The sequence below is a fragment of the Oncorhynchus mykiss genome, chromosome 16 (assembly GCF_057628025.1).
Source record: "Oncorhynchus mykiss isolate SJ-2025 chromosome 16, ASM5762802v1, whole genome shotgun sequence".
NCBI lineage: Eukaryota > Metazoa > Chordata > Actinopteri > Salmoniformes > Salmonidae > Oncorhynchus > Oncorhynchus mykiss.
The window spans coordinates 50,747,539-50,763,247 of NC_143037.1; the positions used below are offsets into that span (position 1 = coordinate 50,747,539).

General features: G+C 40.5%; 2 protein-coding genes and 1 long non-coding RNA gene across 5 annotated transcripts in view; all 3 read right to left on the reverse strand.

Moving 5' to 3' along the window:
• Nucleotides 1-1,460: 1,460 nt before the first annotated feature.
• Nucleotides 1,461-6,268, reverse strand: LOC118939549 (acidic mammalian chitinase). Of its 2 annotated transcripts, XM_036947102.2 has the most exons (13): nucleotides 6,156-6,268; nucleotides 5,540-5,652; nucleotides 5,255-5,327; nucleotides 4,587-4,616; nucleotides 4,146-4,350; nucleotides 3,947-4,003; nucleotides 3,619-3,784; nucleotides 3,303-3,427; nucleotides 3,029-3,158; nucleotides 2,717-2,899; nucleotides 2,344-2,460; nucleotides 2,031-2,163; nucleotides 1,461-1,919 (listed from the first exon to the last, which is right to left on the reverse strand). In XM_036947102.2, the coding sequence occupies exons 3-13, from the start codon at nucleotides 5,277-5,279 to the stop codon at nucleotides 1,624-1,626; spliced, it is 1,467 nt and encodes a 488-aa protein (XP_036802997.2). In that variant the 5' UTR covers nucleotides 5,280-5,327; nucleotides 5,540-5,652; nucleotides 6,156-6,268; the 3' UTR covers nucleotides 1,461-1,623. The 2 variants fall into 2 exon arrangements, with proteins under 2 accessions (XP_036802997.2, XP_036802996.2); XM_036947101.2 differs by lacking the exons at nucleotides 5,255-5,327; nucleotides 5,540-5,652; nucleotides 6,156-6,268 and having other exon boundaries at nucleotides 4,587-4,659.
• A 5,181-nt stretch (nucleotides 6,269-11,449) lies between these two features.
• On the reverse strand, nucleotides 11,450-12,331 carry LOC149976918 (uncharacterized). 2 transcript variants are annotated; one of them, XR_016487327.1, is made up of 3 exons: nucleotides 12,223-12,331; nucleotides 11,916-11,954; nucleotides 11,450-11,815 (listed from the first exon to the last, which is right to left on the reverse strand). It is a non-coding gene; the product is annotated as an uncharacterized LOC149976918 (long non-coding RNA). The 2 variants fall into 2 exon arrangements; XR_016487326.1 differs by lacking the exon at nucleotides 12,223-12,331 and having other exon boundaries at nucleotides 11,916-12,019.
• A 732-nt stretch (nucleotides 12,332-13,063) lies between these two features.
• LOC118939550 (neurofascin-like) overlaps nucleotides 13,064-15,709 on the reverse strand; it is a 28,843-nt gene continuing 26,197 nt past the window's right edge. Inside the window, exon 24 of the mRNA XM_090203138.1 lies at nucleotides 13,064-15,502. Within this exon, the coding sequence (XP_090059264.1) occupies nucleotides 15,429-15,502 (74 nt within the window). The 3' untranslated portion in view covers nucleotides 13,064-15,428. The remainder of the gene's footprint in view (nucleotides 15,503-15,709) is intronic.

Here is a 15,709-nt window from a genome sequence, read left to right on the forward strand (position 1 = left end):
AGTTAGTGCTAAACACGGCTGCTAGAATCTTGACTAGAACCAAAAAATGTGATCATATTACTCCAGTGCTAGCCTCTCTACACTGGCTTTCTGTTAAGGCTAGGGCTGATTTCAAGGTTTTACTGCTAACCTACAGAATATTACATGGGCTTGCTCCTACCTATCTTTCCGATTTGGTCCTGCCATACATACCTACACGTACGCTACGGTCACAAGACGCAGGCCTCCTTACTGTCCCTAGAATTTCTAAGCAAACAGCTGGAGGCAGGGCTTTCTCCGGTAAAGCTACATTTTTATGGAATGGTCTGCCTATCCATGTGAGAGACGCAGACTCTGTCTCGAATTCTAAGTCTTCATTGAAGACTCATCTCTTCAGTAGGTCCTATGATTGAGTGTAGTCTGGCCCAGGAGAGATACTCTGATTGATCCGCTATAAAAAGCCAACTGACGGCCTCCCGGGTGGCGCAGTGGTCTAGGGCACTGCATCACAGTGCTAGCTGTGCCACCAGAGACTCTGGGTTCGAGCCCAGGCTCTATCGCAGCCGGCCGCGACCAGGAGGTCCATGGGGAGACGCACAATTGGCCTAGTGTCGTCCAGATTAGGGAGGGTTTGGCCGGTAGGGATATCCTTGTCTTATCGCGCACTAGCGACTCCTGTGGCGGGCCGGGCGCAGTGCACGCTCACCAGGTCGCCAGGTGCACGGTGTTTCCTCCGACACACTGGCTTCCGGGTTGGATGCGCGCTGTGTTAAGAAGCAGTGCGGCTTGATTGGGTTGTGTTTCGGAGGACGATGGCTTTCGACCTTCGTCTCTCCCGAGCCCGTACGGGAGTTGTAGCGATGAGACAAGATAGTTACTACTAACAATTGGAAACCACGAAATTGGAGAGAAAAGGGGGTAAAATAAAAAAAATACAAAATAAAAAGCCAACTGACATTTACTCCTGAGGTGCTGACCTGTTTCACCCCCTACAACCACTGTGATTATTATAATTTGACCCTGCTGGTCACCTATGAACATTTGAACATCTTGGCCATGTTCTGTTATAATCTCCAACCACACAGCCAGAAGAGGACTGGCCACCCCTCGTAGCCTGGTTCCTCTCTAGGTTTCTTTCTAGGGAGTTTTTCCTAGCCACCGTGCTTCTTCACCTGCATTCCTTGCTGTTTGGGGTTTTAGGCTTGGTTTCTGTACAGCACTGTGACATCAGCTGATGTAAGAAGGGCTTTATAAATACATTTGATTGATTGAATTCACCAATCAAGTACAAGGGAAGAGCGAAAACCTGAAGACACCCTGTGGAATGAGTTTGACGCGTGACCTATACTAACTACTTGGAAGTACTTTACAGTTGGGTTAACGGTGTAACAACAAACAAAGGTTTCAAACATTTCAAATGAAAGGAAGAGATTACAATCTCTGGGAATCGAGTCACAATAAGCAGCATCAATAACCATTACGTAAAAACATTACAACTACTTTATTTTTTGTATTATTCCATTGTAATTGGAGTGGATATTTTATCATTTAAATCTAAACTAGCCTTGGTACCATGAAACTGAGGTAAACAGTATACAGTATATCAGGTACTCAGGCTACAATGTGTACATTAACAGAAAACACCTATGCTGGGCTCGTGTTATACAAATTCCAGTCACAGCACTTGCATCTCTCGTTGAAGATAAGGTTAGCTGCGCACTTCTGGAGGTAGGTGTGTCCACTGGCGCACTGGTAGAAGGCATTAAGGTCTTCCTTGTTACAGTACAGGCCGTCAGCTTTCCCCCCACAGAAGCCACTGCCAGGCAGAGGAGTGGAGGTGGTGGCGGGCACACTGCTGGTGGTAGTTCCTGGCAGGGGTGGCGGACGTGTTGTGGAAGGTAGGGGTGGCGGACGTGTTGTGGAAGGAAGGGGTGGCAAATCTATAAAACACAGTGTGTTATTGTCAAGCGTGGAATGATACAATGTCATTGTTATACCAACCAAACCTCTTATGAGACATACACCTCAGTGCTCTAGTAATGGCTGCGTACCTGAGGCCAGAAGATAACGCAGATGGCTGATCAGGGGATAGTTGCCCTGCCCACAGAATTGTCCAGCAAAGTCATCCAGATCCAGAGCCCAGATCATGGCCCCTCCAAACTTGTTGTCTTTTAGATAGCGTGCCTATAAAATGACCAAATATTTTATTTCCCGAAACCATATAGCCTTCTACCAATCACCATGTAATCAATAACAAAGATATTAGGGTTGAAATGAGCAATAGACATTCTACTGCTAGAATTTACAGCAATCAACTGAAAGGAGATTCCTTTTGGCAGTGTAATAAGTAATACGATACCGTACCTTTATTTCAAAGCTTTCTCGGTTGTCATATCCCACCCACTCATTTCCTTTGGTGGCAAAGGGAACCATCTGATCCTCAATCAACTCAACAGTTGCTCCATTCAGGAAAGTACAGATCTGGTGGAAAAGAAAAATAAACATGAGTATTCTTTACATAAAGAATACCTTTGTTTTGAATTGGCCCTGAGTACAGTATACTGAAAGTGTGCATTGATGTATTGTGTTAATCTATTTTTTACATCCTACAAGTGTTTCACAATCTCCTGGTTCCAAAACATATCATGTTAATTAACTCCACATTGGTAGAGTTGGGAGATCGCTCCACTAGAGAAAACTGTATTTGTAGTTTTGAACTTTGACCTCTCTCCCTGACCTCATAATAGGACCAGAAGCCGGCCTCGCGGGTATAGGGTCCAGCAGAGGCTGGTCCACTCGTTCTGGCTCCGACACCATTGTCTGCAGAGACAGTGCGGAATGTGCGCCCATAGGTGGCGAAACCCATCATCAGCTTCTCAACAGGGGTGCCCTGGTCCCTCCAGTACTTCATGGCAAAGTCCTTTGGAAAAGGAGTAAACATTCAACAACTATTTGACAAATAGTTAACGGTTTCTAAAATGGTTTCTAAATTATTTATGGTTTCAAAATAGTTTTAAAAATATTGTAAAGTTCAATATTTTTTACTCACAACGTTGAAATACTTGTGCTCTCCTTCCTCTGCATCTGAAGCACCGCGGTAAAGGGGACTGTTGTGGCGTGTGAATGGGTCCCAGGCTCCACCCATGTCATAGGACATCACATTGATTAAGTCCAAGTATCTGTTACACAGTCACACAAGGCCAAAGGTCACGAAATGTAACATGGAAAACACCAACTGGTAAATGATGAACCTTCACAATAATTATTACAATACCAATCACCTATGGTGAATGAAGGCCCTCTGTTTTAACCTTTGAACTCACTTTGCAACCTCTGCAATTTCATAACCGTTATCAATGTTTCCCTTCCCAGCAGCCACTGCAGCTGTGACCAGCAGCCTTGGTCTTCTGGTGTCAGCGGCTTCCTTCTCAAATGCCTTGAGCAACTCCTGGACCCCAGAACCAAATGAGAGTGTATTTTGTTAATGGTCTGAAATAATATTATGACGACATTGTGCTGGATCAGTTAAAGTTGAACATAATTATTATGGTGCCCCATTAAAACTGTTACTCAGGATCCAAATATAATGCTTTCCAGATGTTTGATTATTACTACTGTGGCTGTGAATGTCAAACTGACCCTGCACAGCAGTGTAAACCTTTTCTTGTCCTCTGGGGGGCTCCCTCGTGCTCCAGGGTACTCCCAGTCCAGGTCCAGGCCATCAAAGCCGTACATTCTCAGGAAACTGATGGATGACTGGATGAACTTCTGGCGATTGGCAGGTGTTGACACCATGATGGTGAACCTGAAAAGTTATTCAGTGTCAGTAATCGTAATACTTGTAATTGTTATTATTCATTGGAAAAGCATAGTGACCAATATATACTTAAGAACATGTTTATTTCTTTCAGTAAAATACATTGAAACATGTACAACTTAATCATGGCTATATGACAACAATACTCACTGGCTGGACCCAAAGTTCCATCCACCAACTGCCAACAGGGTCTTCAGTGCAGGATTTCTTTCCAAGACAAGAAAGATTCATCAACGCATCCAATTTCAATGCATTTAAAGAGAAATGTGAATATGTAATAATGATTGTAAATGCACAAAGTGCTGATGGAGAACATAAGACATCATATAGCTCAGCAGCTAAACCTCACTGCTTCTTCAGCCCATTGAAGGACTGGTAGAGAACATCATCGTTCCACTCGTAGGTGACTAGCTCGTTGTTGTGGTTGATCATTGAGAAGGCATAGATCAGATGAGTGCAGAGGTTGGGGTCCACATTGGCCGGCAGATATTTCCCAGTGCCTGGTCTGTACTGCGACCAGTTGGTGAAGTAGCACACCAGTTTGGTTGATGACACTGTTGAGGATTTAAAATACTAGTATCAGGCTCCCATCAGAACAAAGTGATAGACAGAGACTTTGTCTAGGATTGTATCAATGTTGTATGCTATGTACTGAGCACTGTTATTCAACAGTAAGTTATTTGTTTTCTCCCTATGAATGTTACTTAACGATATCCTATTTGTGGTAGCTACAGTACAATTAAGTTTGGATAGACATCAAGAGTAATGCTGTAAGAACTACAAAACTTACCCATTTGAAGACACATCAAAACGGACAGTCCTGAAACAGAAATGAAACATTTGTTCATTAGACTAATCAAACAAGCTTATTTGCTTGCAGTTAACAAAGTACCCTACATGACCAAAAGTATGTGGACACATGCTTGTCGAACATCTCATTCCAAAATCATGGGCATTAATATGAAGTTATTCCCCACTTTTCTGCTATAACAGCCTACACTCTTCTGGGAAGGCTTTCCACTAAATGTTGGGACATTGCTGCGTGGACTTGCTTCCATTCAGCCAAAAGAGCATTAGTGAGGTCGGGCAATAATGTTGTGCGATTAGGCCTGGCTCGCAGTCGGCTTTACAATTCATCCCAAAGGTGTTCGATGGGGTTGAGATCAGGCTTCTGTGCAAGCCAGTCAAGGTCTTCCACACCGATCTAAACAAACCATTTCTGTATGGACCTCGCTTTGTAACAAGTACTTATTGGTGTCAGGGAAAATGTATGGAGTAGAAAGTACATTATTTTCTTCAGGAATGTTGTGGAGTAAAAGTAAAAGTTGTCAAAAATATAAATAGTTAAGTACAGATAACCCATAAAACAACTTAAATAGTGCTTTAAAGTATTTTTACTTAAGTACTTTACACCACTGAAAAAGTATACAAATATTCCATTGTCAGAATTTGACTTACCAACGAGAAGTGTTAGTTGGGCCATGATGAGTTTCTAGTTACACGGCCTCACCTTACAAAACCGAAGAGGCACCTGGAAAAAATAAGCATTTTCATTTAATAGAACAAACCATGGTGGTTAGAATGTTGTGTGTGGCTAAGGTTGCCCGAGTGCGTCTGCACTGTCCAGCTTCAAGTTGAATGTGTTGCAATTATTGTACCTAAAAGTTTGTAACTGATGGTCGGGTGATAGTAAAACTATAATGCAATAATAATGTTAATAAAAACATATAGCCCAAGTCCTACCTGGTCCTCAGTGAGACACTGGATCGGTGTCTGAAAGACAATACAGCTCACCTTTTATACCGTTCTGATACGCTTGGGCCAAAGGCTACATACCTGTATCAGGAAGTGGCAACCTGGGGGAGATTGTTTGCTCTTGATTGGGATTAATCAGTGTCATCGTTTATGCTAGTTTCATTTAAGGATATAACCTGTCTGAATTGTACGAGAGATAGACCTATCTTTATGGTCAGATAAACAACCATGGATGATTGATATTGAGGGTGAAATAAACCATCTCTATCCTCTGCATTAGCAATGTGGAATTAGAACATTCAGTCGGCAAATACATTTCAATCTTCTTTAACTAGTTAAGAGGTTTTAGTTTGAATATAAATATTCCACAAACTGGACCTATTGTAGTAGTTATCTTTCATTCACGCATAATAGCTTCTGTAGGCCTTTCTCTTGGATATCTTTGATGTGAAGTTCATGCCATAAACAAAGAAAACAAAAAGTACAGAAAAGGCTCAAAATCTTAGAACAAACATTATGCAAGCTCCAGGCCATAGCACGAGAGACACGACAAGATAAACTGTCATAAAAATGCTAGTATTGATTGGTTTTAAGATAAGATTACCTTTGCTTCTTTTGTTGAAACTGGGGAGGTTGGTCCTTGGTTTTACTATTTGAGGTCACATAACACAGAACAATACAGCCAATGCATCAGGGGGAGAATACTGTAGGTTCTGAGTAGTTTGTTAATGGGAGCAAGAGCTCAAGCTGCCTGGTGATTCAGGGCTGTAACAGAAGCCTTATCTCAGCCATAAAGAATAGAGTTTTCACTGGGTTTTCATTCCCTTTAATATCCCGGCACTTGTAAATGTCTCTAATCTTTATGTAACAATTTGTTTATTTAGTTCATAGAGGTCTGATTATGTTGTCATGGCATCATAAGTGTTGCTACATGAATAAAGTGCTTGTAGTCTATTTAATATAGCCCCATCACTCCGGAGATTAGAAAAGGCCAGCAACATGGCTTACGTTTACATTTTATTTATTCAAGTCTATACTGAAAAACGCAACATGTAAAGTGTTGGTCCCATGTTTCATGTGCTGAAATAAAAGATCCCAGGATGTTTCCATATGTACAAAAAGCTTACTTCTCTAACATGATGTGGGGGCCTGGCTCCCCAGTGGGTGGGCCTGGTACCCCTGCCCAGTCATGTGGAATCCATAGATTAGGGCCTAATTTATTTATTTCAATTGACTGATTTCCCTATTTGAACACATTACTCTGTAAAACCGTTGAAATTGTTGCAAGATGATTTATATTTTTGTTCAGTATAGTAGCAAATTTGCCATACATGTTTCCATACATGAAGCGGACTGACCATCCAGGTTGATCATGTGTGAATGATTGTGAGTGATCTTGAATGTCAGTCAGCTTCCTGTCTCTAAAGGTCAGCAAACAGTCACACACAATAGACTCCATACACAGAAGACTCCACAGACAGTAAGATTAGAGAAATGTACAAGTGCCGGGATATTAAAGAGAATGAAAACCCAGTGAAAACTCTATTCTTTATGGCTGAGATAAGGCTTCTGTTACAGCCCTGAATCACCGGGCAGCTTGAGCTCTTGCTCCCATTAACAAACTACTCAGAACCTACAGTATTCTCCCCCTCCCTGGATTAAAACACTGTTCTAATGTGCTCTGTTATCAGGCTGTCAGGATTTAAACATTTCACATTAACTACACCTAGGAGCTTAATTAGAAAGGACAGAAGATTTTTTTTGATTGTTGTACCATAATGATATCACACTGTCATAGTCATAATAATATTCCGACCATGAAAGTTACTGTAATGACAGGTAATGCTTAAAGTCAGCAGCACATGTCCATCATAGTTAAGTGTGTAAAGTACAGTATCATAATTTTCTCAATTAAATGGTGCACACAGCATACTGTAATGAACCTCCCAGTCAGGGATTATTGAGTTGCAATGTTGCCAGTAACATGAGCATGTCTGGAGACTAGAGTCAATCCATTAGAGGACCATAAGTACAAAGTACATCTCTATCGGCTAATATTGCAAAAAAATCACAAGGTACATTAATGATTAGCAAAAGAGACAGAAATGACTGGATGCCATAAGAATGCACATTGTAGTTCTAGTAAGCAAAACATCATTCTTATTTTGCTTGTCATGCTAGTGTACAAAGTGCAAACATTAGCCTTCTTCATAGAATTTAAAACCCATATTCTATAAACCATAGGTCAACATATAACAATTATACAATAAAGGTGCACAAGGGGAAATAAGGTATGTACAGTGTGGTCCCAGAGACATCGATTAGGGGGGTGTTTAGGTCTGTGTTTTAGACATTTTAAAGGCTAAAGATGAAATCTGCCAATCTCTGAAGAACGTTGAAGCAGCCCACAGTCCTGAAAGGTATGTATACAATGCCAATTACATCAGCTAAGATTCACAGGTCAATGTTGAGACAAAGCAACAGACAAACTAGTCAAGGGTACAGTGCCCTGAAGATGGTACTATGATTTACTGCCATCAGGTAGAGATAAAGAGCTCAAATCTACTTAGCAATCCTACCAGGCCTAAACCAGTGATTTAGCAAAGAATCATTCATTAAGGTTTTTCTACCCTTGTCATCATACAAATAGTTCCTCTACCAGGTGTCACTGCTTTTATCAACATGATAAACGTATCAGTGTGTTCCTCGATCCAGTCAATATCTCTCCCTTAATAGAAATATTACACACCCACATCAACATGTATGCACGTACGCACACACTTCCACACCCACTTGAAAATTATATACTTTTCACCACGTCATAAATACCATAGGCTGTAACCTTAATTTTCTTGTTAAAATGCTGTACCAACCCAGTGTTAATGCAGAGCATGAGAATAGAGGAACACTATCAGGCTCCAACCACAGCATCTTGTGTGCCTGGAATTAAGAAAAGGTGGTGGATTTGCTTGGGAACACCTGTGTCCCCCAGTTAGTGGGCATTCCGGACTCAGTCAGTCTCGTGTACAACTGTTTATAGAGGCGCTAGTTGAGTATTGCACCCATTCAGTGGCAATTTTAGTATGTAAATCTTGGTGGGGCAAACTCCCCCATTTTTTTTAGATGCATGCCAGCAAAGCCACAACACAACACTAAACAGTACATTAATTGGACTATAACGGTGCCCACAAACTGTTAGGGCCTACATAAAGCTGTCCCAACAGCAGTCCCAACAACTTACCACTGTTAAACCTGGCTATCAGGGGAGCCTTGTTTGGCAGCGAAACAGTTTATTCAGGCTCCTTTACGTCCTTTTAAAAAAGATAGCTGACATGTCTGACTTGCTTAAACAAATGTGGTTTCTATTGACAATTGAGATGTACAAAATATAGCATAAAGGGACGACGAGCGTATAAGAGGTCATCCGTAATTAAGACATTAATGAGCGAGCTAGACGGACATAGTCAATATAACTATTTGTTCAGCACTTTTGAAATGTACAGCGACATAATTCAGAACATGGACTGTCCTTACATTATTCTCCCTGTACACCAAGTCAGAACCATGGGATAAATGAAGGGGGCATATAAGCAGACAATGGAAGCTCTTACACTTCTCTAAAACAGGCTACATGTGCACCAACAAGTCAGAAGAGTAGGCTAAATTATTAGGGGAAATGCGACTAAATTATTAGGGTGAGGCACACGGGCTACTAACACCTTACTACACAACATACACTTAGTATTGCTTTCGTAGCTACAGTATACAGTGCATTTGGGAAGTTTTCAGACCCCTTGACTTTTTCCACATTTTGTTACATTACAGCCTTATTATAAAGTGGATTAAATAAAATAAAATCCTCATTAATCTATACACAATACCCCATACTGACAAAGTGAAAACTGTTTTTTGAAATTGTAGCAAATTTATAAAAATAAGAAAATGACAGAAATACCTTATTTACCCAAGTATACAGACCCTTTGCTGTGAGACTCGAAATTGAGCTCAGGTGCATCCTGTTTCCATTGATCATCCTTGAAATGTTTCTACAACTTGATTTATTTCCACCTGTGGTAAATTAAATTGATTCGACATGATTTGGAAGGGCACACACCTGTCTACATAAGAGCAAAAACCAAGCATTGAGGTTGAAAGAATTTTCCATAGAGCTCCAAGACAGGATTGTATCAGGCACAGATCTGGGGGAAGGGTATGCAAAACATTTCTGCCTCATTGAAGGTCCCCAAGAACACAGATGCCTCCATCAAGTTTGGAACCACCAAGACTTTTCCTAGAGCTTGCTGCCTGGCCAAACGAAGCAATCGGGGGAGAAGGGCCTTGGTCAGTTAAGTGATCAAGAACCTGATGGTCAATCTGACAGAGCTCCAGAGTTCCTCTGTGGAGATGGGAGACCTTCCAGCAGGACAACCATCTCTGCAGCACTCCACCAATCAGGTCTTTATGGTATAGTGGCCAGACGGAAGCCACTCCTCAGTAAAAGGCACATGACAGCTCGCTTGGAGTTTGCAAACTCCTTTGGGCTGTCATTTGCCTTTTACTGAGGATTGGTTTCCGTCTGGCCACTCTACCATAAAGGCCTGATTGGTGAAGTGCTGCAGAGATGGTTGTCCTTCTGGAAGGTCTCCCATCTCCACAGAGGAACTCTGGAGCTCTGTCAGATTGACCATATATTTCTTTTAAATATACATTTGCAATAGTTTTAACTGTTTCTTGCTTTTTATTTATGGGGTATTATGTGTAGATTGATGAGGGAAAAATATATTTAATACATTTTAGAATGAGACTGGAATGTAACAAAATGTAGAAAAAGTCAAGGGGTCTGAATTCTTTCTGAATGCATTGTACATATCTTTCTGGCATATTACATAATGTATGCAGCAACATACAATACATTTCTGGACTAACCTTGTGTTGTGGTCACTTGAACAGGAAGGTGGTGTGGTCCTTCGTGGGCAAATTTTGTCATCAAAATCTGGCATTCTGTGAATTTATGGTCGAATGATGACAACAAGGTCGAATGATGATGTTACTGATCTTTAGGTTGGAGCTCTAGAAAGAGGCCGAGTTCCACACTTCGAAATCCGGGGTGCATGAACGCTGAAAACGCATTTTCCCAGAATGAGTTATTTTTTTATCAGAGTTTCCAGTTGTCTTGAACTCACTAAAGTCTGAAATTTCCCAGTTCCGAGTTTCCAGTTGTTTTTAAAGCGGCAGAAGTCATGCTGGATTGACTGCATGACCAATGCTGAATGTTTATCCTTAAGCTTGGAAAAGAGAAACCCTTAAACCCAGACTTAGACCACACATCCACTCCACTGAATAGCAGGTTAGTGATGGATTTGCAATGCTTGCAGTTAGCCACTGATTTCTTCCAAACCATTGTTTAATTAGTGATTTCCAACTTGTGTAATGTTTATGGCCGATGAGCACTGATACCTTTTATCTATAATTTTGCTTCATATGACAAGGATTGAAAATTATTTGCCAGTAGATTGTAGACTTGATTGATGACTACTAGCTAAGATTTTGAAAGTATGATTTTGACATGAGTCCAATCAAGGCTACTGTAGATATAACATGAATTGATGTCATTTTAACTGTGGCCAATGACCTTGAGTCTTCTTGGATGGCCACTTCTAATGTAACTCTATGGCAGCACACAGGGGGCTTGAATTTGAGCTCTCCATGTAGATTTTGCTGTGATTGGCTTAGAATACTGAGCCAATCATGGCGCAACTAGAGAACATTATCAACCCCTAAGCTTCGTATTTTCTGCTGGATGCCCCACCACAGAAAGCACTGAGCTAGGCTGAAACACCTGCTTTTTGGAGCTGCCTTACTCAAGATAGCAAAAAAGAGACCATGTTTGTATGCAGCTTTATTAACTACAGTTGTTTTTTTATTTGACTTGGTTTGCAAACTAATGTGACACGTATTAATGCCAAAATAACATGCAAAACAGGCTCTGCCCCACCTGCCCTGAATGACAGGTCACCACAGCACACATTGTAAGTCCTGTTTCCTTATGCAAATGAGTAGATGGTGCTCATGGGGGAGAGGGTCTCCTGGCTCCTACTCTCCCTAAATTCTGGGTCTCTGTCATCCCTCTCCTTGTGTCCAGTGTCCTCGTTGAACTCAATCTCCCGTCCATCACCGTACTCCACCAGACTGTCGTCACTCTCTGTTCATTTCATCATGGTGTCGACTGTCATCTGACCCCTCCTGACTTTAGTCTCATCCTCCCTGGAAGAAAAGTGAAAATATTAGAGGCTGTGTTATGGCTCCCAGCTTTCACCATACAGTTCTAGACATTAAAAACAGACTGTCTGGTTGTAATACTTACCGTTGGGCAGAGTAGGGAATGGTGGTGACACAGCTTATCCTGAAATGTTCAAAATTATTGTTTCTAATTTGTGTTGAGAGCTACATTTTTGAAGAACATTTATGAATTATCAATGCTTTTAGGATATTTTAATCAAGTCACTTAAACCCTTAACTTGTTTCAAAAGCGATAGCATGTTGAAATGCAGACTACCTAAACATTTATTTTAGTTCCAATTTATTGGTTATAAATACAAAATACAAGTAAAATAATACAGTAGAAATGGTGTACATGGTGTAGACTTGTGTTAGTGTTCATATTATCATACCTTTCCAGAGACCTTGAGTAGTCCAAAGGAAAAATGTGGAAACAGATGGGTGTTATCAGGAAAAATACATTGTTCTGAAATAATGACAACACTGGATGGTACAATATTGTTAGGAAATTGAATGATTTGTTTCACTGTTGAGTATTATTACCACACCATATTACAGTATGGATGGGTCTTTCTATAAATTAGGGTACCACTGTGCAATTCCTGCAGAGTACAACTGTTTGGAGCTGTTACAGAGACATCCATTATTTTAATGTGGATAAATGAAGATATAAGGGGGAACATAGATGCATTCTATATAATTCATGATTTGAATCAAAACGAATGTTTAAAAACGAATGTTTAAACCCTTTTTTTGTGTTGGCAAAAATCGTTTGACATAACAATACCTTTCTTTCCTTACATTTATGATACAGTTTGTATCATGTACTAAGCATTTAACAATTGAATTACACATTGACCTTGATCCTGTGAAATTCCTGGACATTGTTTATTTTTTTTGTATGGAGATCTCAGAAGTGTACTGTAACCTCTTAAAATTTCATATATTCATATATGTTAAGGTGTGAAAAGTTTTCATCGGCACATATTCAAAATAACGTATGTGATTGCAAAATCCAATGTTTCATACAGAAAGGGGTCAATAACATACGCACTATACACAAACATGGATTTAGTACTGTAGATATGTGGTAGTGGTGGAGTAGGGGCCTGAGGGCACACAGTGTGTTGTGAAATCTGTGACTGTATTGTATAAACGGCCTTAATTCTGCTGGACCCCAGGAATAGTAGCTGCTGCCTTGGCAGCAGCTAATGGGGATCCATAATAACTACAAATACAAACTTTAATATAAATGGTTGTTCGTCATACTGTCATTAAGGTTCTTCAATAAGTACTCATCTTAGTTTGATGTCCGTTTGATGTCTAGCTGTTTAGTTACATGGGGACATTATCACGCAACATCAGCTGATTCATGAATTTTCTGAATGACTGTCAAATGATAAGAGCTTGTGTGAAACTGCACGTGACTTAACAGCCAAAGTGCGGGAATTAACTGTAGGATTGACAGAACATTTGATGTCTATGTTGTTAGCCTACTTCGTGGACAACATTAAATCAAGATTCCTGAGGTAAGATTACGGTCCATGTATGTTTTGATAGTTTGTTTTCCTAGGTAATACAGAGAAAACGGATACAATTGCATGTAAAAAAAAAATGATATTTTGATGTTCAAATGTGTGTGGGGTTAAATATGAAATGCTGGGTCAAATGCAGAGCCAACACTTCATGTCCGAAGAGGTCACCCGTCTAACTCCATTCTATTCATTTATTTATTAATAGCTGCCCATACCGTGCCACAGTGCCAAGATAAAGAATTCTTGATTTCTGCATAAGATTTAGTGTGTATCGACTTATGAACTACTGTTACTGTAAATGGTTAGCTGACTGATATATCCTAGCTACCTAGCTAACCATTGGTAATCTTAAATGATGCAAAACAACCAAAACAGTACCTATTGCTAGACTAGAGATATGCCCTAGCTATAGTTAGTCAATGGTTGCACATCTAACTAGCTGAAATGAAGCAAGCGTGTGAATAGTAGGCATGTAAATATATTCTTTCACTGTTTACAGCAGGTCTCTAGCTACCCGGACCTGTCTGATCAGCCTGATAGGGTGCCGTGGGTGTGTCCAGCCTGTGTGTATAGCAATGGAATTAAAAATCCAACCAATGCCCCAAGTGTCGTGCTGTAGATCCACCACTCACCCAAAGGGTTGTGGCGTCCTGTCCAGAAACTAGCCCTAGCCTCTAGCCCTAGACACTTGTGGAGATCTGAGAAGATTGGACAGGTGTACCCAATACCGTCAAAATTCTTCCAAGCCTATCAGAGGGTAAGGTGGTGCTCTCACCATGTCTCCATCCATCCCTCTCAGATCTCCACATGTGTCTAGACTCTGGGCAGTAGGGGCTAGGGGTTATTTCTGGATAGGCCATGGGTATTATGGTAGCTCAGTCAGTCTGGCACTATCAAAAAAATGTAATAACTGTCAAATGCTTGCTTCCTCTATCCTTGGGAGAATCTCAATTACATTTCCTTGATTTGTTGCATCCTCTCTCCTCATCTTCTCAAAACCCATTGGACAAGAACGTCAGAGTTCCCTCCTCTCTCACCTTCTTATCTAATGGGTTTTAAGGAGGCGGGGAGAGAGGACATGAGGAATGAAGGAAATGCAATCGAGATTCTCCCTGTTTCCTCCAATGTACTTTCAAGGAGAGGCAAGGAGTGGAGGAAACAAGGGCAGAGGAAGCAAGAACGTGATGTCTAGTTTTCACCCACACCCACTGTCTTGTACAGATAACCTTGTGGAGGGACACAATATTCCCTAACCCCTAACCTTATCCCAAAAACCTAACCCTAAACCTAACCCTAGCTCCTAACCCGAACCCTTTACGTAATTCTAACCCTGACACTAATTCTAACCTTGACCTTAGACCCCTTAGAAATAGCATTTGACCTCTTGGGGACTAACGAGGTCAAATTTTTGTTTGTTTAAACACACACACAGCTTAAAAATTGTAAAGATTTCACCAATCATTTGTATGATTATTGGTTATTATTATTGTCAATGATTTTGCTGACAAAACAGATATTACATTATTGTTAAAAAAATATAGAAATGCTGTTTATCTTAATTTTCTGGAATGTTTAGCATGGCTTTAAATGATAGAGAAGTTGACTAAAGCACAAACAGACTTGGCTACTAGGCATGACAAAGAAACATGCAGTGTCCATGTTTCATGTGACATTTGGAATGACATGTAGATGTTTTATTGTTGCTAGGAGTTATGGTCTCATTGTGTCCATCTAGACTCTTATTCCTGTAATTATACATGTGAAGGTGCAAGAAAATCATGTTTAAATGTATATCAAACTATTTCGAAATGTTGACCCTGATGTCACACATTTGCCCATTTATTTATAGAAAGACCCAAATATATTTTCATATGACTGTAGATTGCTGTTCATGTGGAAGGTTTTAGATACCATAGTTGGCTTGAAGGGAAACTGACATGATCAGCACTACCTCACAAAATTATTATACATGATGTACGTGATTGACTTTGACCTACACAAATATTGATACTTATCTCAACTCAAGGTTCTCAGTTGATTTTCAGCCAGTTCTTTTATATTGCCTACCGATAGTCAAATGATCCCTCCTGATCGTTATCATCCACTGGCTCCAATGTCACTTCTTTCTTGTCCCGTACTGAAAATAAAAAGCTCTGTCTTGTTACTCTGACCAAATATAATATAAGCACTGCATACTTAGGGTAAATATATCCTATCCATTAGCTAATTTAGCACAATCGTGGGATTAGAAGCTTTAGGCTAGTGAATGAACTATAGTATTAGGTCTGTTGGATCTGTCGCTCCATCTAAGAATGTTAGTCCTCTAATGGAGAAGTCTTGTGGA

Excerpts from the sequence above, each read along its gene's own strand:
- LOC118939549 (XM_036947101.2), bottom strand. The coding sequence starts at position 4,644 with ATGAACAAATGTTTCATTTCTGTTTCAGGACTGTCCGTTTTGATGTGT. Across the intron at positions 3,159-3,302 it reads GAAATTGCAGAGGTTGCAAA|ATACTTGGACTTAATCAATG; the intron begins GTGAGTTCAAAG and ends ACTGTGTAACAG. Across the intron at positions 2,461-2,716 it reads GCTTCTGGTCCTATTATGAG|ATCTGTACTTTCCTGAATGG; the intron begins GTCAGGGAGAGA and ends CTTTTCCACCAG.